General features: G+C 49.9%; 11 protein-coding genes and 1 non-coding gene across 12 annotated transcripts; 5 read left to right on the plus strand and 7 right to left on the minus strand.

The window, feature by feature from the left end:
* Nucleotides 1–78: 78 nt before the first annotated feature.
* On the minus strand, nt 79–1,574 carry PV08_02272 (uncharacterized protein; the record flags this gene model as incomplete). The annotated part of the gene is made up of 4 exons (XM_016376632.1): nt 79–275; nt 328–742; nt 791–829; nt 891–1,574. 4 exons carry the CDS (start codon nt 1,572–1,574, stop codon nt 79–81), a joined length of 1,335 nt encoding a protein of 444 aa, XP_016238202.1.
* Nucleotides 1,575–2,169: 595 nt separating this feature from the next.
* PV08_02273 (uncharacterized protein) lies at nt 2,170–3,231 on the minus strand (the record flags this gene model as incomplete). Its single annotated transcript, XM_016376633.1, has 1 exon — nt 2,170–3,231. One exon carries the CDS (start codon nt 3,229–3,231, stop codon nt 2,170–2,172), a length of 1,062 nt encoding a protein of 353 aa, XP_016238203.1.
* Nucleotides 3,232–5,341: 2,110 nt separating this feature from the next.
* Nucleotides 5,342–7,720, plus strand: PV08_02274 (uncharacterized protein; the record flags this gene model as incomplete). Its single annotated transcript, XM_016376634.1, has 1 exon — nt 5,342–7,720. One exon carries the CDS (start codon nt 5,342–5,344, stop codon nt 7,718–7,720), a length of 2,379 nt encoding a protein of 792 aa, XP_016238204.1.
* A 532-nt stretch (nt 7,721–8,252) lies between these two features.
* On the plus strand, nt 8,253–9,509 carry PV08_02275 (uncharacterized protein; the record flags this gene model as incomplete). Its single annotated transcript, XM_016376635.1, has 4 exons — nt 8,253–8,789; nt 8,847–9,014; nt 9,088–9,193; nt 9,277–9,509. 4 exons carry the CDS (start codon nt 8,253–8,255, stop codon nt 9,507–9,509), a joined length of 1,044 nt encoding a protein of 347 aa, XP_016238205.1.
* Nucleotides 9,510–10,198: 689 nt separating this feature from the next.
* Nucleotides 10,199–11,972, minus strand: PV08_02276 (uncharacterized protein; the record flags this gene model as incomplete). Its single annotated transcript, XM_016376636.1, has 5 exons — nt 10,199–10,450; nt 10,507–10,639; nt 10,699–10,864; nt 10,915–11,680; nt 11,730–11,972. The coding sequence occupies 5 exons, from the start codon at nt 11,970–11,972 to the stop codon at nt 10,199–10,201; spliced, it is 1,560 nt and encodes a 519-aa protein (XP_016238206.1).
* Nucleotides 11,973–12,745: 773 nt separating this feature from the next.
* Nucleotides 12,746–14,017, plus strand: PV08_02277 (uncharacterized protein; the record flags this gene model as incomplete). Its single annotated transcript, XM_016376637.1, has 3 exons — nt 12,746–12,821; nt 12,870–13,131; nt 13,186–14,017. The coding sequence occupies 3 exons, from the start codon at nt 12,746–12,748 to the stop codon at nt 14,015–14,017; spliced, it is 1,170 nt and encodes a 389-aa protein (XP_016238207.1).
* A 1,301-nt stretch (nt 14,018–15,318) lies between these two features.
* PV08_02278 (uncharacterized protein) lies at nt 15,319–17,471 on the plus strand (the record flags this gene model as incomplete). Its single annotated transcript, XM_016376638.1, has 3 exons — nt 15,319–15,350; nt 15,413–16,075; nt 16,133–17,471. 3 exons carry the CDS (start codon nt 15,319–15,321, stop codon nt 17,469–17,471), a joined length of 2,034 nt encoding a protein of 677 aa, XP_016238208.1.
* A 108-nt stretch (nt 17,472–17,579) lies between these two features.
* On the minus strand, nt 17,580–18,641 carry PV08_02279 (uncharacterized protein; the record flags this gene model as incomplete). The annotated part of the gene is made up of 1 exon (XM_016376639.1): nt 17,580–18,641. One exon carries the CDS (start codon nt 18,639–18,641, stop codon nt 17,580–17,582), a length of 1,062 nt encoding a protein of 353 aa, XP_016238209.1.
* Nucleotides 18,642–19,231: 590 nt separating this feature from the next.
* PV08_02280 (uncharacterized protein) lies at nt 19,232–20,401 on the minus strand (the record flags this gene model as incomplete). Its single annotated transcript, XM_016376640.1, has 2 exons — nt 19,232–19,661; nt 19,722–20,401. The coding sequence occupies 2 exons, from the start codon at nt 20,399–20,401 to the stop codon at nt 19,232–19,234; spliced, it is 1,110 nt and encodes a 369-aa protein (XP_016238210.1).
* Nucleotides 20,402–21,032: 631 nt separating this feature from the next.
* Nucleotides 21,033–22,157, minus strand: PV08_02281 (uncharacterized protein; the record flags this gene model as incomplete). Its single annotated transcript, XM_016376641.1, has 5 exons — nt 21,033–21,056; nt 21,078–21,422; nt 21,485–21,652; nt 21,717–22,024; nt 22,091–22,157. The coding sequence occupies 5 exons, from the start codon at nt 22,155–22,157 to the stop codon at nt 21,033–21,035; spliced, it is 912 nt and encodes a 303-aa protein (XP_016238211.1).
* A 913-nt stretch (nt 22,158–23,070) lies between these two features.
* On the plus strand, nt 23,071–23,916 carry PV08_02282 (uncharacterized protein; the record flags this gene model as incomplete). The annotated part of the gene is made up of 1 exon (XM_016376642.1): nt 23,071–23,916. One exon carries the CDS (start codon nt 23,071–23,073, stop codon nt 23,914–23,916), a length of 846 nt encoding a protein of 281 aa, XP_016238212.1.
* A 544-nt stretch (nt 23,917–24,460) lies between these two features.
* PV08_02283 lies at nt 24,461–24,577 on the minus strand. Its single transcript, XR_001622122.1, has one exon. It is a non-coding gene; the product is annotated as a 5S ribosomal RNA (ribosomal RNA).
* Nucleotides 24,578–27,195: the final 2,618 nt, after the last annotated feature.

Raw genomic sequence — 27,195 nt, forward strand, 5'->3', positions numbered from 1 at the left:
ACAAAAGCCGTGGTTTGTGTAAATAGCCGTAGTAAGTAGTGCAAGGCGCCATTAATGGAAGACTGGTTGTACCCCTTGTTACAGGAATCTGTGTACAACTGGACAATTATTCACAATTCCGGCATCACTTAATGGCGTACCATCTGGGTTAGTGACATAACCTGCAGCTGCCATTCCCAAGACCTCGAATTCCCCCGTCAATCGGGTGCGGATACCATTTTCGATGCTGTAGTTCGTCCAGGTGAACAGATTGAAGTCCCAGAGAGGCGAGTAATCTATCAGTCATGTCAGCTGGAGAAGACCAGTGATTTCATAGAGGGGGTTTACCATATGCAACGGTAGGAATTGCTCCAAGAATATTTAACGGGTTGCCATCTCCAAGGATAGCACTGTTCAGGCCTTGTCGCCATGGATGGTGGGTCTCGTTATTTGGTGCCCCGGGTGATATGTCGCGATTAGTGTATCCGTTTGTATTCACGAAGGATCGCTCAATGCCACTGAATAGTGCATCATCGTCACCAGTTTTAACCGCTGCAAGGCGAGGAGCATATGTGCCACCATCAAGTGTCGCAGGTAATGGGTCCGACCCGTCAGCGATGAGATACAGAACGGATTTGGAAAATGAGAAACCACGGATCGTTGCCAATGTTACGACCTCGTCACGAGGACAGATTGAGAGGACTTGATCATGGACTTTGCTGCGGAACTCCTCGAGGAGGTTGTCTGGAATTCCGTCACAGAACTTTCTCTCCCTTAGCAACCAAAATACTAGACGGTCTCAATAGCTCACCTGATTTAAATAATCCTCATCCACATCTCCGGCGATGATCTGGACACAGTTAGTTGACAATTTCCAAGGATCATGCTCGGATCATGCTCGAAGATCTCACAGGTGCATTCCACACTTCATATCCGGCATTGACTAACTGGATGAGTGGCGTGTACTTGCTGTCCCCAACACTTCCAGGTTGGACTGATTTTGGAGGAAATGGGGACTGATCGCCAGGGACTATTGAGCGGACTGGTGAAAAGTCAACCATTCCCTCTCGCCCGCTAATGGTATTGTTCACGATTTCAAGCTGTTCAGCAGCTTTCAGCCCACCAACGGTCTGGCCTTGAGCAGCAAATCGAAGTTTAGGAGCGAAGTTGACTCCCAGCTGTTTTCCATTGCCCTCATCTGATGTATCTGTCACAATCCACCAATATGTGGTATTCGCCGCCGAGAGTCCTTGATAGAGCGGAAGTGTGAAGTTCGGGTTCACCCCATAGTTTACATGGCCGTTTCGGAGAAGATCTACCGGCCCAACGAGCTCATGCTGTTCGTAGGAAGCGAAGGGCCCTTGATATCCAGCCTCAATTGCAGTGGCAAAGGATGGATCGGCAATATCAATGGTTGGGTCGTCGAATCCAGACTGAGGATCAGGGTTGAACTCTGACGGGAAGGACTGACGTGACCGGAGGCTGCGTTTTGCCAGGGGACTGGCAAGAGTGAACCCAGCTTCACCAAGTACCAATAAAACCAGTGATAAATGCATTGTATCTAGCTTGAAGTTGAAAAAATCTAGATAGTGCATTTTGTATCCTCAGGATTTTCGTGCTTTATAGCTTCTCATACTGGGTTACGACTTTAACGATACAGTCTAGATAAACGCATTCCTATAACAAATCATTGTTGAGGCAATCAGGAATTACTATCTTGGGTCAAGGAAAGCCTTGAAGGGAGCCAAATTATAAAGTTATTAAAGTAATCAAAAGTTGCCCTTTTAGGCGAAGTATATCCTAGAAGTAAGCTCTATATTATAAACTCCAAATTATTTCTGATTGGGTGATTGTGGGATGATCTAATCAAATGATGATGGAATCAAAAGAACTCTACAAGCCTAGGCGGCCCCGCCTGCTTAGCTGCACTACGCTTGATTTCCCACGACGATAAGCATTTCCAACAAAGTGATCATAATATAATCTAGGTACAGTGTTTGCAGAACCGGCTTCCCCATACTACACTCTCTTCTCTCTTATTTCTCGCTCGGGAGGTTTTCTCCTCTGTACCGGCCTTGAAACAAACGCTATCACTTTACAACCAAGGTGGATGACGTTCCTGTCCCTCCTCCACCAACTGACGATTGACTGCTCTGGCCTTTTGATATCCCAGCCGCCGTGGCAAAATGTTCATCGATAATTCTCTTCACTTCTTTCTTCGCTTCTGCAACATTGGGATGGTCGATAGTCTCCAAAAGTAACTATGACTCCATACTTGGCTGGTTTCTTTGCCTGCAGGAAGACTTTTCTATTTCCCTGCAGTAGCCGAGCAATCCTTCCTTCAGTTTGACCACAATGCTCCCACCCACAAATGCGGACAATATGCATGACTAATATCATGTAGACTTGGAAGCTCAACCATAAAAGTTGGACATTCGAGGGCATCCACAGAGAACTGATGAGGCCTGCCGGGAAGTAAAGGACAAAAAGATAGACAAGTGCCATTGAGTGAACTTCCCGTGCGCGGTCGCGTCGGCCGGCGACGCCGCTATCTCTTATGGGATGGCCGTAGTGCCGAAAGAACTGCCTGAGTGTGATCTCTGGACTTTCAATCAACCCGAAGCTGTGGTTGCCATCCAAGATCTCATATAAGTCGTCCTTAGGAGCTGAAGAGCTTGCAGCAGGAATCTTCTCCTGGTGGATAGTAGTCCGTCGAACGCTCACGAGAAGCGAGATCAATTTGAGAAGCAACGGAACACATAGGTACACAGCCAGCCACCAGGTTTTGAAGGGCTTCGCCACGGCTGCTGTGATGGCTATCGCAATTGACGACAGTTCGCTGACAAAAATTCCCAAGATCGCTCTCCAGGAAACCGATCCCTCCGACACCACAGTGGCTCCAGTTCCTTCAGCATTATCTGCGTACTTCAATTTCAAGTGGTGTACTAACTGCATGGCACGGTAAGGTGGCCTGTTGTCAACAGCCGTTGTTTCAGAGTCCCTTTGCAAAGTGCCTGCCTTCCGATCCACGTACTTTGCTTCGCGCAGAACCCGAATCCAAATTCCGTTTCTGCACTCTTTTTCCTCTTCAATGGTGGCCACGCTCAATATCCGCCTGTTCTTCGCCTCGGTGTCCCGTAGAAAGGTCGATCCCAGCATGACTCCTCGGCGCAGCCCGAGGTACAACCCATTGGATCGGAACGTGTCCAGAGTTTCCAAGGCAGCGCCATGGAGAGGGCCTGTCATCGGCATGAAGATGGCCAATTTTGTGAGCGCCCATATCGATGTATCGTTGTAGAAACGTTCAGGCCACAGAAGGCGTTCAAAGAAAGCTTCAGAGGCAGTTCGGCCCCCAAGTAGCCGATGATAGAAGCAAGGGCGCCAATTATAATAGACATGCTTCCTCAATTAATCAAAAACTATTCAAGAGGTGGGAGTAACTAAGAGTTCTTGCTATGATGCAAATTGCGCGACTGAGCTTTTGGAAAGAATGAATTGGGAAGACATTGTGGAATGACCACTGGATGCGATGTCTTGTAGTGCCGGCGAATTTGGCCAAAGTCCTACCAAAGAAGCCTAGCCTGCGCCCTATTCTTGCAGCAACACGTCTCCCACAGCTCTGTCACGCAAATCATCATGCATGCCGTGGCTGGCCCTTGCTTGGCAAGAGGGATTGAGGGGGAGGCCAGGGGGATAGTTTGGAGTTCATAATGAGGATACTGTACATGATAGAAGTTCTGGGACTGAGATGGATGTTGTGCTGCTGTGGACGATGGGCTGGCGAGATCCTTGTGCAGAATAGACAACTTAGGCCTCATTGGTATTTAGAGCTGAAAACCACCACGAGGGATCGCAGACACGAAGGCTTAATGCCAATTACGAAGGAAGGCAGAATCGCAGACATGCAGTGTGAATGCCAAAACACCAAGGCTGATTGCATCGGCACAAAACTCCAATCACGGCGGGTGCAAAGACGGCACGGATACGGGGTAGTGAACTCATCCCGCGCACGGCAGGCTCGGTCGCATCCTGAACAGAGATCAACCAGCTGAGTGCAGACGACGAATCAGACATATCGACGTCCAAGTCAAGCGGGAGTGTTGAACTAGGCTGAGTTGCGGGCGCTGTCAGCACTGTCTTTACAAGCCAAATACTCACGCCTAGCGTCTTAGCGCCTCCGGCGGAACGCCGACGCCCTCACACTCCTTATTGCAAACCTTGCAACACCATGAATTCACTCATTCTTGCCATTTCATAGTCCTCAGGATGGAGGAACAGGACCTCGCCAATGCAAGGACGTCGGCCTCCGACGACGACGACGTCCTCGGCCGCCGCCGATGCCCGGGAGAGAACCTCCTCCAGCAGGATGAAGAAATTTTCGCTCCTTTGCTATATAAATAGATAGAACCGCGACCTCCTAGTCCTGGAGGTCAGACTCGTCAATACATCCTGTTTAGCCCCCCGACATTGCCTAGAACTGAGTGTTGCATAACAGGGAGATTCAGTAGCTAGTCCATCGAGGCCGAGGAATGGGAACTAGAAGTGTAGCAGTAACGATGCCATGGTCTGACTCACTAACACATGCTTGCTTGAGTCTTGTGGGAAGGAAGACGGGCAGAAAGCAGGGCATGCGCAGTTCAGCTCTTTCGGTGTCGATTCAGCTGGCATCTTGGGCGAATTACTTGGACAGAGTTCCATCCCCACCACTGTCGAGCCTCGGACGATCCCTCCGGGCTCGGCCGTCCTCGTCTCATGGCCAGCTTCACCCGTCTTGGCATCTCAAGTGGCCTCACTGTTACACAAATGCGGGAGGCCGAGGGCTCGTAAATAAAAGGCAGCCGCATTTGGTCTCTGAACTTGCAGCAACCAGTGGCAAAAATGGCTCATCTACCATGGCAGAGTTTCAGCCTCAACGCTGGGGTCAGGAAGGCACTTTGGGAGACGTCCCGTACGAGAACAAAGAGCCTCCTGGTAGCGGATGTGATCGGGGCGAGCTATCAAAGCACACTGAATTGGAGTCCCCAGGTTGGTTCCCCAGGATTTGGCTCCCTCAGGATTGATTGATCTACCCGCTCACTCTACCTGACAAGTGAGACCGTCTCCTCCGACGGAAGGGCACAATGCTGAGCCACGTGGTTTTGAAGGCGGACTTCTATTTTCTTGCAAACTTCACTCTTATAATTACACTCCTCAAATGTCGCTTGTAGAAGCGTTTTCAACTTGACAATTGCTTGTCTAGATGGATGCATCCAATGACCGCACACACATTCACTCGCCCAATCTTTTTTCATGGTTTCCGTCCCAACAGTCGACGCAATGTGAGTAGCAGGACCTTCCAACGCTCATCCAAAACTCAAGTCCAATGGTGTCGGAAAATAGACTGAACGAGGACACTGCTCCTGTAGCTAAAGACTCCGAAGAAATTTCGCTTTTAGAACTTTTCGTGCTTACGAAGCAAAGAGCCATTGAGTCAGGAGGACTCAATAGCGACTGTTCAGATCTCCTGGACTTAAGGTTCATCATTGGCATCGCAGTTGACCTTGGCTTAGCGGGATGGATTACTTCTGAAGCTCCCAACCAAGGAATTTCCAGTGAGCCAGCGCCGCCTAGCTCCCCGGCAAACCAACCTGAGCGGCAAACTTTCAATGTGGACCTGAACTGGGTCGTGAAAATGCGATCGCCGGCCGAGCTGACGATACTTCCGACAAAAATTCAACATAGCGGAAACTATCCATGGCTTGGACCGCAGCAAACTGGGTCACCTAATTGCCTTTGGGACAGCGAGGTTTCCGAAACCGTGTTGGCAACCCCAGAGCGCCTTCAAGAAGGCTATATTGCTGTTTCATACACTTGGGGAAGATATAAAGAACGATATGATCCGGTGGATGGGACTCCCTGGAGAGTTCCGATCATCAAATCGGACGTATTCCCAGGTATGCTCGACCAGCTCAAGAGAATTTTAGCCTCTATCCCTGCAAGCCGATATTTCTGGGTCGACGTGTTGTGTATCAATCAAGACGACGGGGACCAAAAAGCGGAGGAGATTGCTAAGCAAGCTTCGATCTTCGGAAATGCCAAGGCATGCTTAGGTTCTCTCTGGACTCTTGACTCCGATGACGAGCTTGCTCATGTTATGACAAGTTTCGGGGACGACTTACTATGGTCGTTGGTTTTAAGTTCCTCCGACAATCGCAGGGATAGTCAACTGCAAGGCCTTGAGAGGCTCCCACCCCATATCCAAGTGAGACTGGACGGAAAGCTGAGGCTAGACCCTTGGTTCACGTCCCTCTGGGCGCTTCAAGAAATGGTGTTGGCTCCAGCGCAAATTTGGATGACAAGATCGGGTAACTTCTGCTCCGTAAATGGATTAACACTCACAACTCTTCTGTTTGCCAGGGCACTTGAACTTATGAACTGGTCGTTCCAATTTCGTCGGCAGATCTGGAAACTCGAAATTGTCCGCGACTATCCGCTTTTAAGCTCGGATGACGCCTATCGCACAGTGATACGAATAATGGACAGGCTTCTTACTGAACAGGCACAAGCACAGGCATCCTGGGAGGCAGGAGTTACGGACGAAAAGAGAATCGCTGCAGAACAAAGGGTGAGAGACGTGAAGGTTATGCAGGTGATGATGGGTCAGGATCAAGAGGTTCGAGACCTCCCCGAGCTGCTACAACATAAGCAATTCGATGAAATCCTCGGCTCCAAAAGCTTGAAACGCTGGTTAGACTGGGGCTTCGGGGAGGTCTGTCTCAATATTTCGATCCAAGCCTCACGTTCGGCTATAATCGTCGCCGGAGCAAATCGTCATACAACCAAGCCGAGAGCGGAAGCAATCTTGGCTGCTCTCAAGATAACTCGACTCCCTCCGGAGCTCAATCCCGACGAAAGCTTGACCCCTGGCGTGTTGCCGAAATGGCTCCAGCAGACATTGATGGCGTTTGAGAGTTCCATGTACTTCTATGCGTCCCATTCTTGGAGATCCATGTCGGAGTCGAGGGACCGGTCATCTCCTTTGTTCAGCGACAACCTTCCTTTCCTGGCTTATGACAATATCCACAACGATTCGGCGGATTACGTTCGCGGCACCCTTTCTAACCTCCTGACCAGCATGCTGCCGTCCACCGCGACCAGGTCCTTCTTGCCCACTGACTTCACTTTATCAAGCTACTCAGGATATGCAACGTCTGCGTGGCACATTCACCGCGATGGTGTGATGCATATTCCCTACGGCGCTCCGATTCATGATATTCGGCCCAACGATACTGGCTTGATGACAATATCCACCAATGGCCCCCAATACGAGTTTGACACCACACTGACCAATGGTGTCAGCGCTGTACGGAACATTGACTACGTCAATGAACCTCTCGGGAAGTCTTGCCGCGTTATCTTCCTCCCATTGCTGATGATTGGAAACCCAACTGACGGAATGCCATATGGGGAGAGTCGCACTCTTGCCTCAACGGGGCCCAACCCTGTGGTTCGTGGTATCATACTCGCCAGTCGACCATCCAGTAAACGACACAAATCGATGACTTTCTGGTTCAAAGCCGGCATCTACTCAGCGACGCTCGTTCGCATCAATCCTCTGGAGTGGCAGGATGGAATATTAGTCGGCTCAGTACTAGATGAGTCCAGAGCGTCCAGGGACAAAGCGCTTTGCGACATCACTATATTAAACCGGCCTCATTTGTGGGGTCCCAAGGTGAGAAGGCGATGCTTTGAATCTGACTGACTTTACTGGAGTTAATGTCCTGAAGGACAATGAACGGAATTAGTAAAAGTGGTTATATTCATATATACCTGGCTATAGGTAGGGTCTAAAACCATAATTCTACTATCTATTCCCACTTAAGGTTTAACCAGCTATTCGGAAATCCTAGTCAAGCAACGATACAGGACAACAAGGGGCGCAGCTGACAGCTCACCTTTCGCATGCTAACCTAGCGCTACCTGTCTGGGATGTGTCAATGACAGAGCAAAAATCAATCAAAAGCTTGGGATGCATTGTCTCGGATCACGGCATACACTACGTTCGCTGTTACGCTACGCACGTCAAACATCGATGTGTTTCTCCGGTGGAAATGGACGGAGTTCGGAGTAGGGTCACGGGTTGGACCTTCTTCGTGACTTAGTAATAAGATTTCTGGATTCTGGAATGTGGCAGCGACAGTCATACGAAGGGCCTATATAGGTAAAGCAGAGCTTCCTGTCCAACGAAGCACCCTACTTGTGGTATTACACTTGCTTGCCCTGAATTCGTTGCCATGTCGGACATCTCGCGCTCCTGGATCTTCCGGAACCGGCCTAACGGACTACCCACGTCTTCTGGCCCACAACCTACCTTTGAGCTCACCACGACTAAGCTTCCTAGTCTCAAGGACAATCAAGTACTCGTGAGAACGCTTTACCTATCCAACGACCCCGCGCAGAGAGGCTGGCTCGAAGATGTCCCTCTTGACCGTTCCTACGTTCCACCCGTGCAGCTCAACACGCCCATGCGTGCTTTTGGGGTAGGTAAGGTTACAGAGTCTAAAGCCAGTCACCTAAAGCCAGGAACCATTGTGCAAGCCGCTCTCGGGTGGAATGAGTACGTCGTCCTAAACGCAGGGGACTGCACTCCGAGGACCACTCCAACCCCTCAAGTAGTAAGCGTTACCAACTATCTGGGCGCTCTCGGGGGTAACGGCATCACGGCATACTACGGCCTCGTCGAGATCGGACAAGTCAAGGCCGGTCAACGGATTGTTGTAAGCGGTGCTGCTGGCGCGACCGGCAGCATGGTCGTACAGATTGCTAAGCACGTACGGCATAGTCTGAAGTTACTGAGGGGAAGTCTGTGCTGACTTCCCGTTCCCAAGCTTCTTGGGTGCAGCGAGGTCATAGGCATTGCCGGCTCCGAAGAAAAGTGTCGATGGATAGAGAGTCTCGGGGCAGACACGTGTCTCAATTACAAACATGCAGAATTTTATGACGAGCTGGCGACCGCCACTAAGGGTTTCGTTGATGTGTTTTATGACAATGTCGGCGTGAGTGGGCAGCGTTCTCGTGGTTTCACTGATTTTCATCTACATACCTGACTAATTCCATTCTGTGATGCAGGGCAACATTCTCGACTTTATGTTGACAAGATTGAAGCAGAATGGCACAGTCGTGGCCTGTGGCGGTATCGCGGGCTACAACTCCGGCGGAGGGATAAAGTTGCAAAGTACGAACCACCCATGTCTTGTTGTATGTACATCTAGCCTGCTCCGGCGGGACGACTGACATGTTACTACTGCCTTCTGACAGATTACATGGACATCATCCACATGCGGTTGTCCATCAGAGGTTTTATCGTCATCGACTACCTTGACAAGGCTCAAGGAACCATTGAGATCCTTGTCAAAGCTATCGAAGACGGCAAGATCAAGGTCCGGGAATGCGAGCAGGTGGTTCCCTCTCGGTTTGAAGACATACCCGAGACATGGCTGAAGCTATTCGAAGGCGGGAATACAGGCAAATTGATCACAGAAATAGTTTAAGGAGTTCTGCGAGAATTCTTTCTGGGGACCTGACGGTGGAGAACAGCCGCACCGAGAAGGAGTAAGACATACACAAGCAAGGGTGAAATGCCTAAAGCATTAGTGAGGCGAACGCGAGGGGTCTGCGTTTACATGTATTCTTTAGTATTCCAGAAGGCAAGAGATGGATATATCTTCATTACCAGCAAAACACTGGTATTGTATCTTCTTTTCCCATATACACGTCCGATTTTGCAATTTCCCACCGGAGACCTCATAATCCGACCAACGAGAAACCACCAGTGCTTAAATCAGCCTTGCCTTGGTCGAGCTGCACTTATTCATGAACACCTGGAAGCTGCCGAAGAATACAAAGTAGTCCAAGCCGGACTGTTTTGAGGCCTGAGAACATCTTTAGATCGATCAGTCTATGCTGTCATTATTAACAAAGGTAGGTCCGGACCAACAGGATTTGTCGATTTTCTCGACCAGAAAAAAAGTTGGCCTCGGATGATGACGGGAGCTGCTGAATATCTGAACGTATCACAAGATATCTTCTTCCTCGGAACAACTTTTTCTGAAAGCCGGGACTTTACAAAAACACAACCTCACCACCCACGATGCACCTCTAAGATAAGGTCCCAGAGCAAGAGAATGCTGTTACCTCTTACATGGAATCAATGTAACCATTCTGAGCTTTTGGCCATGCTCTACGAATCCATCTCCAAATGGACGACGTCAGTCTTCCCACCCATCTCGATTCCCGTCTCGATATTCGCTGAGTAGACCGCGACGTCGTCCGCATCCCCGAACAGAGCTGCAATTTCCTCAAGTGGTACACCCTTCGTCTCTGGAAAAGTGAAGTAGATCCAGAAGCAGCCGACAACGCAGCAGCAGATGAAGAGAAGATAGAACTTCCAACCTACGTGGGCTAAAGCTGTAGGGCCAACTTCGGTGTAGATCTGTTGTTTGTCCGTCAGTAAGCGCGCCTCGGTATAAGGCTGACAGTGGTCAATACCAGTGTGGTGCAAGTCATAATGGCCAACGTAAGGCTGTAACCCTTGGATCGAAGATGGTTTGGGAAAACCTCGTTGATGAAGGGGGTGCCGACAACATCCAAGGTCAATCCAAAGAATGCCATCATCAGATAACTACGGAGCACAAGTTAGTTCTCCCGAACTCAGGTACTGACACTTATAGGGTCACCTACAGTGCAGCGACGGCGACACCAAGGGCTGCCTGATTGGGATAGATGAGCTTCTCCGGGGTTACATAGGTCGCCACAATCCCAGCCTCCAGGGCCAGACTGAACGCGCACCCAGCAAGACCAAGGATGAACATTGGCTTCCGGCCCCAGCGGTCTGAGAGCCAAGCGCCTATCCAATATGGTTAGCTGGCTCCTGCCATCTGCAAGCCTTGAACTCACCGAGGAAATTGAAAGGGATACCCGTCATAATCCACCCAGCCTGAAAGCAGAGCACATCCCTTGCTCCGAATCCCAGGCTCTTGTAGATGAGGGTGCCATAACTGCCCACGACAAGGATGCCAGTGCTCTGGTTGAAGAAGCCGAAGCTGAGTGCAATGATTGTTCGCTTGCGGTACGACGGCCGTGTAAACATTTCGACGAAGCTTGCCTTTAATCTCTTGTCCAGTTCAATCTGGCGTTCCATCTGGTAGAACTCGCGCTCGGCGAATGTCTGACTGTGGTCTTTTGAGCTTTTATGGATGTCGTAGATGATTGCTTTAGCTTCGACGTCACGACCGACCATCAAGAGCCAACGAGGCGATTCTGGCAGCCAGGGAAGGACGCACAACATGAAGACCTGGAAGACCAACCCCAAGCCCAGCGGCAGCCGCCATTGTGCGCTGGGGCTGTGGATGTAGAAGCAGGCCAGGCCCATTAAGGAAGCGATGGAATACCCCACGAGAATGCCGCCGCCGACCATGCCTACGAAGAACCCTCGCAGTGCTGGGGGGGCAATTTCCGAGGTAAGAACCCCGGTCACGCCCAAGAAAGCGTTGATCCCAAGACCGCAAACAAAGCGGAAGACGATGAACATTGCGACATTTTGGGCAGCGGTCACCCCAACGGTGCCGACAATACTGACAACTGCCGCGTAGATAACTCCCGCTTTCCTCCCCCACCTGTCCATCACAAAGGCGCTCAGAAGCAACCCACAACATGATCCCGCCTGCTGAGTGTCAGTGGTGTTTCTTCAAGAGTTGAAAATAAGTCGGTACATAGAAGGTCCCGGTTATGGCTCCGATGAGACCAGCCGCGTTGTGCGTCGGCTCGCCAGTGGTCGAGTCCACCAGGCCCATGTAGAGAGAGAAGCCAGGCTCACCGAGCGTCGTGCCGATGATTGAGATTCCATATCCAAATGCAAGGGCGCCCATCGACACTAGAATACAAAGACGCAGGTTACGCCAATTGAATTGGTGCTGACCAGCAAAGCCGGCACGAGAAAGTCTCTCATCAACCATGTTTGAAAAGCGGTCTTTGGTCTGTGAGAATTACACCGAGGAAGTTGTCAAGGCAGGTCGAAACGTGAAGGCATATATATACCCCATCTCAAGAGACACACTGCCCGACCAGGTCTCACACGGCTGTTCCCCTTCAAAGCTATAGCAAGTTGTATTACCTCGTTAAAGACCCCAGGCGGAGGTGCGGGTGTTACTTGTCCGGGGAAAAAGCTGGAGTTGTGGAGGGGAAGGAAATGCTCCACGGATGCTCGCCTTCTCCTGTCGCTCGTCATTCTAGCGTGGTATGGATCTAAATTACACCAACCTGTTGTACTATCTGTGGGTGTGATTGGCCTCCATGTGTACCTCGACGTCGGAGGAACAAAGTTCGTTGTTGTTAAGACGAGACATTGACCGAATTCCCGGTGGGAAATCAAGTTGGCTTTCCGATCTTCATTATCTTTTCCGAGCTAGTGACGGACATTCAGATCTACTTCTAGACTATTGTAGGCCCCACTGACGCGCCTAGCCATCCCGAGTCGTTTTCATCGGATATGGCCTACTGAGTGAGTATTATTAGACCTGTGCAGGTCTTCTGCTAAGGTTTGCCTCGGCAACAAATACAGTCAAAACGCCATGACCACACATGTTGCATCTTGCCGGGTGACTAATTTCCCCGCAAGTTTGCTTATCATTATGCTCCGTGTTGCTACATTCTCAACTTCTCATTGTTATGTCCATAGCATGCTATACCGTCCGTGTGCGACCGCCGTTCTTACTGAACAACTTCAAGGATGGAGGAACTATTTGAGACAGCTTGCAGCAATAGTGACATCCGAGGAGCTGTTCTGGTCGCCGCCAGTGCTGATGGTATTCTCAAATCTCCCATACCCCGATGTCCAGGCTGACACAGCTCAGACACCTTTCAATATCAACAAGCTTTTGGCCGTGCCTCTTCCGAGAGTGACCTCACCCTGGAGTCAACTTTTTGGATAGCATCATGTTCAAAGCTAGTGACTTCCATTGCCGCGTTGCAGTGCGTTGAAAAAGGCCTGGTCAAACTCGACGATGACGTGACATCAATTCTCCCGGAGATTAAAGATATCGACATCCTCAGGGGGTTCGATGAAAGCTTGGGCAGGCCAATACTGGGGAAATGCCAGAACACAGTCACGCTCCGGTATGAGAGAAGGACTCCCTTACCGCAGCAAGCCAGTACTAATGTTTACCAAAGTGGACTTTTGACACATAGTACGGGTTTGGGTTATGCTTTCTCGAATCCACTATTGATACGCTGGCGTGCATATCAAAACAAATCAACAGCGCTTCCAGCATCTGAGTTTGAGAAAAACTATTTTATGCCGCTTCTTCACGAGCCAGGCGAGTCTTGGGTGTATGGCACTGGCATCGAGTGGGCAGGTATCCTCATTGAACGGATTGTCGGCACCAATCTTCAGTCCTACTTGCAACAACACGTGTGGGATCCTGTAGGCGTCAAGGACATGACTTTTCATCTGGAGCAACGCCCCGATATCCAAGCAAGACTCTCTTGCATGAGCGTTCGCTTATCTAGCAGCAAAATTGATTGGACCACGGAGCGGGTCGTCCCCGATCCCATTCATCATGAACTTGGTGGCGTTGGGATATATTCGACGGCGCTAGATTATCTCAAGATTATGAAGTCCATCCTTGCCAATGATGGTCGCTTACTTCAAGGCCAGACTGTGGATGAAATGTTTCGGCCTCAGCTGACTTCCAATTCTGCGAAAGCCTTATGTGATCTTGTCGCGGCCAAGGAGACCAGCACTGGCTTCGGCGTGCCTCAATGTGTATCCGTTGACCACGGGCTTGCCGGAATGCTCATTTTGGAAGACATTCAAACTGGCCGGAAGAGTGGTAGCATGAGTTGGGGTGGGTACCCAAATTTGAAGTGGTGGATTGACAGGAAGACAGGACTTTGCGGGTTGTATGCCAGCCAGCTGATTCCCCCTGGAGATGCAATGTCGGTCAAGATGTATGAGATCTTTCAGGCCGAGATGTACAAGCGTTTTAGCATGCGACAGTAACAACGGCTGGTAGTCCTACACACCTGTTTGGGCAGGGAACTGTTCGTTCTTCGTGGTGCCGACCGGCGTCTGCAAAACCGATCGTGTACAATCAGGAGGCGACCCTGGGCAAGAAGTAAGATCGGTCGAGGCCACGACCATAGTCTGCATACCGATTCTTGTTCAGGTTTGCCCCATCAGTCCGAGCCCCAATCTCACAAGACCGATTGATTTTCCACCGGAATAAACTTGGACCCCGCCTGAGGGTGGGCTGGGTGCGGATAGAGCAGAGGATGTGCCTAGGAGAGTAATCTGATCGATGTCGAGCATGTCTACATGTTTCTTAGGCGAGGCATATATGTAGGCTTGCCAGGAATGCCAGGAATGGATGGGAAGATGGCACGATCGCAAGTAAAATGAGCCCTGCAAGCCAAATACGCATGTCCAAGGGACACTCGTCAGCAACATCCCACTAGCATGGCCCCTCCCAACCCGAGAACTACCAAAGGTCGGCAATGTCCGGTCGAGATGATTTGGGCACTCCGTTTCAGCTCTACCAGCCCGGTGCCCCTCCACCAGTTGTCCTGCCGCGTGGCAAAGCTGTTGTGAGCCTGTAATTATTGAAAGAGACCTTGTCAGTCTACCACTGCATCCCGGCGGCTGTCATACTATATAGACTTTGAGGGCGCACCGGGCTCGTACAGGGTCCCTCGAACCAGTTAGCGCCTCGGGCGTTACCTCTTGGCAGTCGGCTTTGCATCTTTTGGCCGCAAAATAATCACAAGCCTAAAACTCAGACTTTAGACTGTCGAATCCTGTACTCTCGGTAAGTATGGATCACCCAACACGCAGAAAAAGACTACCTGGAAGCAACGCGCTTTATGCTTGTGTGAGATGTCGTCGACAAAAGCTGAGGGTAAGGCGAATTATCCTTTCGTCCAAACCATTCATCTGAGATGGCCCAAATATCACCCATCGGCTAAAATGTTTAGTGCGACAATGAGCGGCCCTGCGCACTGTGTGTCCGGTCTGGCACCGAGTGTGAAGAAGGCGAATTGCCAAAAAGGCAAACAGTCCTGTTGACTTGTTGCGCTTTCCTTTGGGATGTAGACATCACCAACCATCAGTCCTCCAGAAAGCGGAAACGACGCGATACGGTCGATACAACGAAGACTCGCTCAGAAGACAGTCCTTCTCGAGGCGCAGAACACCACGCAGAGGTGCTTGGGATACCCGAAAAGGGGGGCTTTCGCGCCGGGGCGATACTTTTTACCCCTTCCCAAACATCCCGGAACGCCGTTTCGAAGTCCACCTCTGCACAAATGCCGAAGCTGAGCCAGGACAGGCCATCCACGTATGGCCTCGCAGACCAGGTAGGACGCCAATCCCTGTACGATAATGTTCACGCTGATGCAGGAGTCCAATCAAGCTGTTTCGCGGCCTTGATACCGAAGGTGGTATCCTGACGGATTCAGACGCCATACCGGATGCGACACCTGACCAGTTGTCGTCTACGACTATTCGTGAAAAGGTCATTCCTGTCTCAGAGCTCATCGAATGTGATCTCCCAGCACGTGAAGCCACTATGATGCTGTTCACCACCTTCATTGACTCGGTACATTGGTTTATGATGGTATTCCATGAACCTACACTCCGTGTCGAACTGGACAATGTGCTCAGGACCGGGAGCATTGGCGAGCACAGACTGTCGACATTGATTCTGATCCTGGTAATCCTTCTCATTGCCACTAAATATACCAGAGAGGAAGAGGCCTCCCTCTTCTTGCGGGCAGGAGTAAATCTACAGCTCTTACAATCACGACTACTGCGCATAGTCGAGTGGAAGTTTCTTGCAGTCCTCGATCAGGACGACATCGGAGCTCTTCAAGTTTGTGTGCTCCTCAGCTCCTTCTACTTCTACCATGGGAGCCCAAATAGATGCCTGGCAATGAACAGCGCAGCTATCAGGATAGCCCAGAAAATGAAAATCCATCAGGAGAGTGACTGGCCGTCACACATTGACAAGGTGGAAAGAGAGGTTCGGCGGCGTGTTTGGTGGGCTTTATATGTAGTTGATGGGTCTGCACACTTCTTTCAACGCTATTTGGGAAATCTTTACTGATCCCTTTCTTACAGATACGGTGCCATGACTTACGGCACGACCAATATTCTGCAAAGTACGAAATGCCAGGTCAACTTGCCGGAGAATATCGATGATACATTAGACAGCTGCCCGGGCTTCAACTCTTGTGAACAGACCGCAGACGGCTCTTCATGTGCGGTGACAACGCTTTCATACCAACGCTTCAAATTCCGACTTTATCGCATCGCAGAACCCATCATGGGAGAAATTTACTTTCACAATGGGCAGCCTGTGCATACACTTGTAAAGCGCGTCCAACAGATCAACCAGCAATTGCTCGAGTGGGAGGCAAGCGTGCCACCGGAATTGCGACCGAAGTTGTTAGTTTCCAGCGGCCACCAAACCGACAAGAGGACCAATCCAGTCACTAAGATCTTTCAATTACAAGCCCTTGCCCTGCAGTTATCGTATGACAATATCCAATTGATTTTACACCGACCACTTCTCGTTTACAACGGCGTGCTCCTGCTGGGCCCTCGCCCTAACACAGCGCAACCGTTGCGAGAAGCACACCTCGATCAAGATGCAAATTTCTGGGGTGTGAGCAAAGATTTGTGCTGGAAATCTGCATTGCGCACAGCCTGTATCGACGAGTATCCGTCCATACTGAAACAGGTCCGGAATTTCCACGCGGCCAGTTACGCAGGTATTCAAACATTCACGGCCGGAGTCATGCTGGGCATCTTTGCTCTTTCCAAGCCATTTTCTAGCCAGGCCCAAGAGGCGAAGCGTGCCATTGGCCGCCTCATAAAGACGCCCAAGCTCTTAGGGTATCAAACGACCATATCAGACCAGACTGGACGCATCCTAGAACGATTACTTCGCCTTGTCCTTGGCGAAGAACTAAAATTGCTCACGTCCGACGAAAGCACACCTTCGACGGGGATTGCTCAGCCGAACAGTCAAGCTTTACGCCACTCAGGCGCTGATACTTCCCGTTCAAATACGCAGGAAACATTCCATCATGACGGCAATACGCTAGGGGACAGTCTAGACATTTTTGGCACTTCGACCATCATGGAAGATTATTGTCAATCAGCCACATCCAACAGCAATTCTCTCCCAAAGTCTGTCTGCCATCCCGATTACCAACCGCAAGCCGGTCAGTCGAACGATGGCGCGATAGAAACGCAGGAACTGAACAGTAGACTTGACGATAGTAACGACCCGGCCAATATGGACTTGTGCAGAATTGGTGAAAATCTTGAGATGCCTTGGTCAATTTCAGATCCAGCCGCTAATGGGGCTTCCTTTTTCGACAGCAGCTTCCTCGGTGACTTGGGTGATCTCGGTCAAGCTTGGATGTGGGATGAATCCTTTCAATTTTCTTAAACCAGGGTTAGCTGGGAACTGATGACAAACTTGAGTATGTCAATGCTACAACATGACCCATGCTACCGTAAATACCACTGGTCCTGGGAGAATCATTCTTAGTGGTCTCTATTTGCCTTCTCGAAAATGATACCTTTCATCCCTCAACAATTCCACATAGCCATTGTTCCTCCAGTACTGATCACTCCCATCTTTCTTAGCCTGCTCGAATGCTTTTCGATACACGTCGTAACCTACGTGGAACAGAGGCTTTCGATCTGTCCAGCCAAGCTGTCTTCTGATCTTAGTCGAGTCAACCCACTGTGGGAAGTTGAAGACCGAATTGACACCAAATTTATGCTGATCAGCTGGTCCGGGATCAGAGAAGACAACCTTGATGTTGTGGTTTGTCTCGACCACCCGTGCGATCTCTTCGAGAGTCTCATACCGATGCGCCGAGATATTGTACACCTGCCCGGCAACGGTGTCACGGGGTGCCTCAGCGATGGCAAGGTACGCGACAGCGACATCATCAACGTGCGTCCCGTGCAGAATCGAGTTTGGCGTTGAGTGGATCGTCAACTCGGATTGGCCTGCCGCCTCTGCTGCCTCGGCGAGTTGGAAAATGACGGCGTACCAGCTTCCACTCCGGCCGAAAACGGTGGTCGGCCTTGTTACCACGGCGTCGAAATCAACGGCGTGGTTGAACATACTGAGGGAACATTGTGTGCGTTTCTGGAGCATCGCAGGTGAATTCAGCGGGCTGTCTTCGGTGTGCGGTGCAAGAGCCGGGTCGCCGTGGCGCAGCGTCGTTCCATAGTCCTTGCATCCGCTGCTGAAGATTACAAGAGGCCGCGTCTTGTTGTGACCTCTTTGCTCCCGGGACAGCTGGCTGATTTGCATGATCATGGACAGCACGTCGTTGAAATGCGATTCGTAGTTGCTGATGTCCTCTGAGCAGGATACTATCACGTCAATCGCTGGTAGTCTAGATATCCACGCCGATGTATCAGCCGCAGACCCGACGACGGGGATGATCTCTTCGCGAACGAGATCGGGCAACGAGGTCTGGCTGCGAAGGAGACCATAGGTCTTCCATCCGGCGTGCGAAAAGGCTCTGCATACCGCAGAGCCAATGACTCCATTCGCTCCTGTGACGAGAACGGTTTTCGATTCTTCTTCAGCCGCCATGTTATATATCTGCAGAACAGGCCTCGCTCCTTGGGAAAAGGAACAGGACTTGGGGGAAGGGGAAATAGTGAGCTTGCTTCTGAGCCTTCTCGAGTGGAGTGGTCATTCGTATTAGATAACGCCCGAGTATAGGTGTTGCTTTTCCCGCCGGATCTGGTATCCACTCCCACGGAGAGGCATCACTGCCGGTGGAAAATCCCACTCAGCCATTTTAGCAATCCGAATGCATCTTAGAATTTGTCAGCGCCTATTTGAGATTGAGGAGACCTTTTCTTTCCGCAGCGGCGTTGATCGCGATGACTAGGTCGAGGCCCTGTTTTATACTTAGGAACAACCCTAATTAATCGGCAGTGTATAGACATTTATTGATATGCTTTTCTCTTCCTCATGGCGCAGCTTAAACCATATATCAGAAAACAGCTGTCTTCGAGAGCTCATTCGCTACGATTGAAGGCTTTATTGCTACGGAGTACTTGTTCGCTATCGGTGATTGCCCTGGACTCTCCCAACCTCAACATTCGACACAAGTATCTAGTATTTCTATGATAAGTTCGCATCCGGCGATGGCTTTCTGGCAAGCTCAGTACCCATCAGGTGTTCCTGCGCCGGCGCTGCCGAGCGGGAGGCGGGCGCCGAGGAGACTGAGCCCCTGGCCTGGCCGTCTGAATGTTTCTTGAACTTCCAGGGGACCGGGAATCAGTATCACTCAACGCCACCTTCATTTCCGGCACGTCTCTCGAGCTTGCAGGTGACCAGCTACTGTCATCGCTGTCGCCATCTTGGGGTTTTCTGTGCTCCTGACCCTCTGGATCTGGCTCTTTGAAGAGGTAAACGTACCAGATGCGGATAAATAGTGCGACTCCGATGGCGAAAGGGATGGATTGTCCGGCTGACGCCAGAGAATTGACACCTTGAATATGATTCCATTTAATGGTCAACTCCGTAGCAGCTACAACAGTCACAGCAACAACAAGACTGAGAACGATCCCAATGTTCTGAAGTAGGATCTTACGACGGCGCCTAAACCAATTCGTCAGTGTGACGAAGGAAGGAAAACTAGGTCAGGACTGGGGAACACACCTTATGAACGAATACTTGTCTCGTGCCTCTTGCTTTCTCCTCTTCTTCGCTTGGGGATCCTCCGGCATTGGCCCGGGTATCCATCTGAAGAGAAAATACAGGCAGAAGATCAAGACAGCAATGTAAAGGAGGAGATTGATGACTCGCATGGCAGGCAGATTGAGGCGAACCTTGGTCATCAAATATCCATATTCACTGCAATGCAGCCCGTCGAGCTGGGGTACTCTGGCGCCCCAAAACCAAATTTGGAACGCTGCCACTGCACTGATCAAGAGAAATCTGAGAACACTCTCCACGGGGCTCGGTGTTGTCACAGGCCATCGTGTTGGATCCCAGGCCGGGTTGTTTCCTGTACACATCCTCCAAAGATATATTGGAATCAGAAACAGCGAATAGCCGAACGTAAGCAGTAGCACGATATAGATCTCGACAATTTGTAGGCTTTCTACATCATTCGATATCAGAATGACCAGGGCGGTAAACGTGGCGGCAGAGAAGATGTTGTTGGAGAAGCTTAGACCCCATGCTTCTTCCTTCATCGGGTCTTCGGCTTTAGGTCGTCTGTGTCTCGTTGGTACAAGCCATCGAGCGAAAATGCTGCTGAACCATTGTATGTAGAAACCGAGTCGAATGCCTAGGCCATACATATCGCCGTTTCCTTGGAAGGAGCATGTTGCCATCTTGTGAACCTTCTTTCCTTCGAGGCAGTGCTTGGTGATGGACCTCCGTGGCCAAGATCGAAATATGGCATTTAGATTGGCAGGATCAGTTCACTTCGGAGACTGGAAGAATTCATACTGCATTTGACATTGGCTTGCGGGCGACGGGATGGTAAAGTCCACGAGGGATGCAAGCCCAGCGTGGGCGCTGGAGGAGGCCATAAAGGCCCTTCCAGTCGCACATGATTTAGCCCAGGCCTATGCGAGCAGTCAGTTTCGGGGTGGGTTGGGCCTATTGATCCAAAAAAGCGGCCGGGCCCAGGGTGGCTGGTTCAGGGTGGCTGGTAGCGGTTTAAGATATTACCATTAAAGGTTAGGTTAGTTAGGTGGCTTTCTCGAAATTACCTGTAGCCGAATTTCCCTATATAGCCATGTGCCTCTCAAGACGGAGCAGGTTCAGGAACCATGAGCCGAGCACCATTTTTCCTATGAGGCTTGATGACACTTGGGAGATATTGAGATTGAGATAGTCGTATTTTGCGATAAAAATATTAAGTAATTTGTTCCCCTGTAGTACATAGGGCCCTTTTAGAGTCGATCCAGCTCCATTAGGTGCTATTTCCGGCTTAGGAATATTGCCAGCTTAATCCCTTTACTGTTCAATGGGATTGTAAATCTATTCAGAGTCAGGACTTACTGTACTGAGTGCTATAACTGATTGGTTAAGTTGCTTGCTGAGTCTTTCACCCAGCCAGAGTGGTTGTGTTTTGTCCAATCTTTGCTCAATCTCCCATCCGTTACCTCCTTCCACGTAGACTGCGCCTCCAGACAATTCGGAATCGGCGGCGATGTGTACGATCATCCTTGCGACATCTTCAGGTGTATTTATTGGTAAGCCAGCGCTTGTCCAGGCCTCTTTTATTCCTTCAACCATACCAGTGAGGGTCATGGAGGGACAAACGCAATTAATGCGAATTTTCGAAGCTATTGGCTTAAAGGAGCGCAGACTTCGCATCAATCCTATAACTCCATGCTTTGCTGCCTGAGGAAAGGGAATCAGCATATTGATGGAAATGCGTAGCGAAAGGATAGAGGCATTCCCACCTGATACAGGAATATTCCAGAGTGTGCCTTGAACCCAGCAACTGAGGATATCAAGATAAGACTTTTGTCATCGGTGGACTCTTGGCCCTGCCTCAGAAATGCGCTGGCAATGCGAGAGAAATAGAGAGAGCCGTTTAGATTAACGTCAATCACTATCGTGGACGGTTTCTATTTCATTCAGTCATTAGCCTTGTAAAGTGACTATTTTCTGACCAAGATCGGTCTCCTTTACCCTTTTTGCACCCTCCATGGTCTCTGCAGGATCGAACCAGCCTGGTGTCTCTACAATACCGGCGATATTTGCTGCCACATCGACGCGGCCGAAAGTCTCGTAAGCAACTTGGAACAAATGATAAACGTCGTCATAGTTTGTTACATCAGTTGGCACAAACTTCAGTTGATTGACAATTGATTTGTCTCTGGTTGTTAGTTGGCTCACTTTCAGCTGGCCTGCGGCCTTGTCAATGTCGCCAAACACAACCCGACAACCTCTGGATAGAAAAGCCTGCACGGTAGCTGCGCCAATACCACTGCTCCCTCCTTTGTCATGGCGTCAGCAAAATACGTTCCAATGCCATCGGGTTTGGCATATCGAGGTCAACATACCCGTCAGGACGACTACTTTAGAGTCAAGTTTCGTCAAAATAGCTCCATCCAATTTGATACTAGCCATGTTTTGAAGCAGGAAAGGGAATCTCAAGAAACTGGTGTTCTTCTGGTGATTAATGCCAATCGAGCCACGAGAGAGCAGGTTCAGTAGTTAAAAGACCAGCAATTGACAGCGATGCTCAACTGTTATGCCTCTGAAGTCAGATTTTGGATGCCCAATTACGAAATGCGCAGATATAGGAAAGGACCTGCTATCGGGAACTTTCCATGCTTTATCGGGAGGCAAGAAACAATTCAGCGTGTCCAAAAGATCGATACCATTTCCGATCGGTCGATTCCAACTAAGCTCGGGGTTTTGGCAGGTCAGTCGGCATATGTACTCGGAGATCGAGAATATGATTAGCGCAGTTAGGGTATCGATTCTCTCGTCAAATGCCGCTGGGTCAGCGTGTTTTATTGTAGACCATTAGCCACCATGACGAGAGAATCGTAGCTAAACGCCCCTTTCCAGACATGCACTTGGTGAGTCACCCTAGAGACGGATTTCATCAGTAGGTTTCGGATAAGGTCCGATGCACAATCCTATTGGCTTCCACCGCCTGGGGAAATGGGGTGTGGGGTGACGGGTTCCCGATGTCTAGAGCTCTTCTGTATGCGGTCTTCGGTTCACCAACGGCCTCTGGTAAAAATAAGTTATCCATAATGAATGAGGTATTGTGAAGAAGTGGGGTTAAGTCGAGCACAAGCCGAGGCAAAGGGGGTGATACAGTATTATGCCGGTCTGGAACAGTTGATGAAAGGATAGAATGGTCTGACTATAATAGTTGGGAAGAGCTCTGCGAGGCCTCTAACTCGAGAAACAAGCATAGTCAACAAAAGCCGTCATATTTTTCTGGCATTTTCCTCGTCCACCCCTATACTGGTCCGCTGTTCATTCCTGCGATTTTAATTCAGATCAAATCGCTGTGTTTCCGGAAATGTCCAAAGTTGCGTTGGTGACCGGCGGATCCTCAGGTATTGGCTTGGCCTTGACCAAGCACCTACTGACCAAGGCGTGGAATGTGGTAATCGCCGACATCACACCTCCTCAGGAGGATGCAGGTCTTCCTACCGAACGGACGCTTTATGTCAGGACAGATGTCAGCAGTTTCAATGAACAGGCGAGGCTCTTCTCTAAAGCCTTCAAATGGCATGGAAAACTAGATTTCGCCGCTCTTAACGCTGGCATTGACGATAGGGATGACATATTCGGCACCATTGACCCTTCAACAGCACCAACGAAACCGGACATGTCGACTTTTGACGTCAACTTATCGGCAGTGTATTTTGGGATCAAGCTGTTTGCACACTACGCTGCCCAAAACCCCGTCCCAGGAGGCAAGATTGTTGCCACTTCCAGCGCAGCAGGCCTTTATCCCAATCCGGGGATACCTCAGTATACAGCAGCAAAGCACGGAGTGATCGGTCTGGTGCGGTCGTTGGCGCCTGCAGCGGCTTGCCACAACATCACCATCAATGCCGTTTGCCCGGCTTTAGTTGTCACTAACCTTGATCCGAGCCTTTCCCAGCGGTTCCCAGAAAGGCTCCGGACAGAAATGTCTGTTGTGATGAAGGCCTTTGATGAGCTGACAGACGAAAGTCTGGGATACACTGGGCAAGCTATTGAAGCCTGCGCTGAAGGACTGTACTGCCGAGAAGTCGGCGAACCTGAAGCGCCCAGCATGAAAGAACTTCAGCATTCCCAGACCGGGAGGGAGTGGATGGAGTCTCTCGTGCAGAAGAATATTCAACGCGTTCTGAGAACACCAGGCAAGCTCCATTAGCCACCATTGCGGAGGTAAAATCCTATCCTTGGAACGGCTAAACATCCTTGAGTTCATTGGATTGTTTCTAAAGCCAGTGGAAGCGAAGGTTTTGACTAGGCGAAGGAAGGGAGCGATCTGTCTCCCTCAAACCTCAGCTAACGCCTGCCCAAGGGATTGGAGGGCCAGTGATATCGGGATGTCTGAGCATTCGGCGAAAAAATCCATTCGGTCAAGCTTCATCAAGAGATCAATATAACTAGCTCAAAGCGTTTTATGAGCTTCAGCGATACCGGGCAACAAGCAGAGGCTCTACAATTAAGGGAAGAGGCGGTGGGACATGCAAGAGTAGTCTTATGTAAAATGCTCTCGGCACTAGATTAACGTCATCTGCTGAAGTGATATTGGCTCAAAGACGACGTGGATTAGTCATCTCAAAATATGTACAACTTTTCAAGATCCATGCAGCAGCTGAAGCGGACATCAAGCCTTCTTCACAATCTATAATCGATTACTGAACACATATCTTGTATAGTTAAAGGACAACAAGACAAACAAAAAGTAAAAACAATCAACAATCAGGATTCCCACCTGGTCACCCACGGTAGTACTAACTGATCGGCTTGTGGCTTAAGTACGGCTGAGCGGACGGGAAGCCCTGTATTCCACAACCTATGGTCGATTGCGGAAGAGACTATAGTGAAGTTTATTATAAGTTAGACTTAAGAAATTAGTTTTAACAGAGTTTCTTGCTGTAAAGATCGCTTTTCGACAATCCTCCTAACATATTACGCTCAGTGCACAATCTAGAGAATCGCCATAGTGAAGCTAGATAACGAGCGGAAGCCCTGCAGTCGACAGAGGAGATGGTGGCACTGAGTAAGCTCTGGGGAATCATCCTGACACGTTGACATCGATTCACAATCAGGTGGCTGTGTATAGCCAGGCTGGGTAATGAAGAGAGGGCTCATCTCTCTCAAGCACAAGAAGAACCCCTCTCCAATCAGGAGGCTTTTCATCGGTCAAAGTCTGTCAAATACAAAATCCTATAACGAATTCGCCTAAGAAAAAGCAGGTAGCAGAGGTAGATTCAGTAATGAGTACATTATATTACGGTGTGCACCGAACACCGCTGATTCAATTGCGGGCACCATGGGAACACCAAGGTCATCAGATTGGGCTTTTATGATCTTCCACCCATGCAAGGAGTTGTAAAACCTGTCTAACTAGCAGTCGCCAACAAGCGGTAGATAGCTTAGCATGACCTGTCACATTTGGCCATCATGAATACAGGTCTGGACTGGCCTTGTCAGGTCCTTCACTGTGAATAGCCCTGCAAAGAGGTGGTTAATGCAATGTAGTCTATTGAACAGTCCTGTGTGTAACAATGACTCATCGCTCAAAGAGCGGGGAAGTTCTGCGTCTATTTCGGAGGGGACCTCCTCTTGTACTATCTCGTTACCTCGGAAGTGTACCCTCAACTATGCTGAGTGATACGCTTCCTTATCTCGCCTTTTGTACACTGAGGTGCTCGAGACAAGCCTATTCTAGCCAATCACAGCGTCTCGTGACAGGCCTGGACTGATTTCATTTTCTCCGACTTTCTCCTTTGAGATACGCAGGCTACCACTACTTAGGCTATCTCTCTCCACTCGGTCGTGAGCAAACTACATGTGCGATGTTGGTGTCTCGTTAAGGCCTATGCTGTATATCCGGTTGACTGCTGACCTGGAAGAATGCCATTAGCGTTAGGAGCAAGTTGCACTGCTGCACCTGGCTCTTGAGCGAACAGTGATTGCTCTATTAGCACTCTTCAAGGTAACTGCAGCTAGCAAGCCGCCAATACCGGCTCCCAAGTCAGATACTTGGTCTGCCTCGAGAAGGCCACTGGCACTAAATCAGTGGCTAGTTCAGCGCTGCAGTCGTGAGTAGTATTGCGCTCGCCTAGTGTGAAAGTATGTATTACGAGATTGTGATCTTAGATGAACGACTTCGACATCCAAAAGCTCGATGAGCGCCCCTTGGAAGTCTTACATTGTCTGTACGGCGATTCTGCAGTATCAACTCGGAAATTATCACACGGAGCAGGCTTCGATTGTGGACGTCGGTAGCTCTTCTGACAAGTCAAAATCGGCATTTCTCTGGCTGGGACTGCGCAGCGAGTTTTTGCTTGGTGCAATATCAATCAGAAGGACCGCAGCAGTATCGAGCATCCGGTAGTGGACAACAAGCCGCGAGACTCCTGTGTTGAACACGATTTCGTGCAGCCGAATTGCTGCTACTGAAGTGCTCAAGTCTCAGCCCGCGATGCCATAGAGAAAAGTTCAGTGGTGACTGCAGGAAGCAAGTGATCCGCGACCTTTCTTATGGTGTAGCCTGAATATCATACACAAGGAGCTGCGCTTCGGTTCGGTACGTGACTGCAAGGTTGCAGACGGGGACGCTGGCACGCAAGTTCTATCATATCTCTTGATAGAAACCCATCCTGGACGTCGGCAAAGATCCTCCTGATTCAGCAGACTGTGGGTGCACTTCAAGCGGTATTCAAGAACCTGTTCGACGCCTTTGCTGCAATGCGTGTTCTGCTAAGCAATTTGCGCCAATTGAGTGCTTGTGCTTAAAGATATTGAGCATTTAGTCAGCTCCCAGCACTTCAACCTCCAGACAGACCGACCCAGCGCATTCTCAACGACATATAGATAGTTTCGCCTATTTCAACGTTGTAGTCAGAGAGCCTGCGATTGTCGTGAAGTATTCGGTCGCCGTTTGAGAGAGAGATATATTAAAGTGGTGCACCTTCCCTGGCCTGTAAAAAGTCCTTCAGATCGCTAATCAAGCATCTGCGTACATGCCTATTTGGATGTTTTTGCCAGTCAACGTTTTGAGGCTGAAGGTGATCGGATCGCGACCATTAAATTGTCCCGCCGTTGTTGATTCGAGGAGATGCGCATGTTAAGCTTGAGCTTTCTCTGATGAGATGGCGAGGAGAAGTGCTGTCCGGTTATATCGAAAGGGAAGGCGTCCACGTTCGGCCACTGCAAGTAGTGTTTCCAAGAAGGCAACACCCCTTCCTCCGGCAGCAGCCAATGCGTGCGTACCCAGCATTTTGATAGACGTGACTCCATTAAGTCTGCTGAATTGGTATTCAGTGACTGAGCCCCTGTGCCTGAGCAGAAGATGTAGGCTATCAAGGGAGCCATACTTTGTCGCAGCGACAAGTGGACTTGCGCTTCCGATCACCATTGTGTGCTTTGGCTCCATGTCTCAATAAGATTGGGACGAGCTTAACTCGTTTGGAAG

The sequence above is a fragment of the Exophiala spinifera genome (genome assembly GCF_000836115.1).
Source record: "Exophiala spinifera strain CBS 89968 unplaced genomic scaffold supercont1.2, whole genome shotgun sequence".
Taxonomy (NCBI): domain Eukaryota; kingdom Fungi; phylum Ascomycota; class Eurotiomycetes; order Chaetothyriales; family Herpotrichiellaceae; genus Exophiala; species Exophiala spinifera.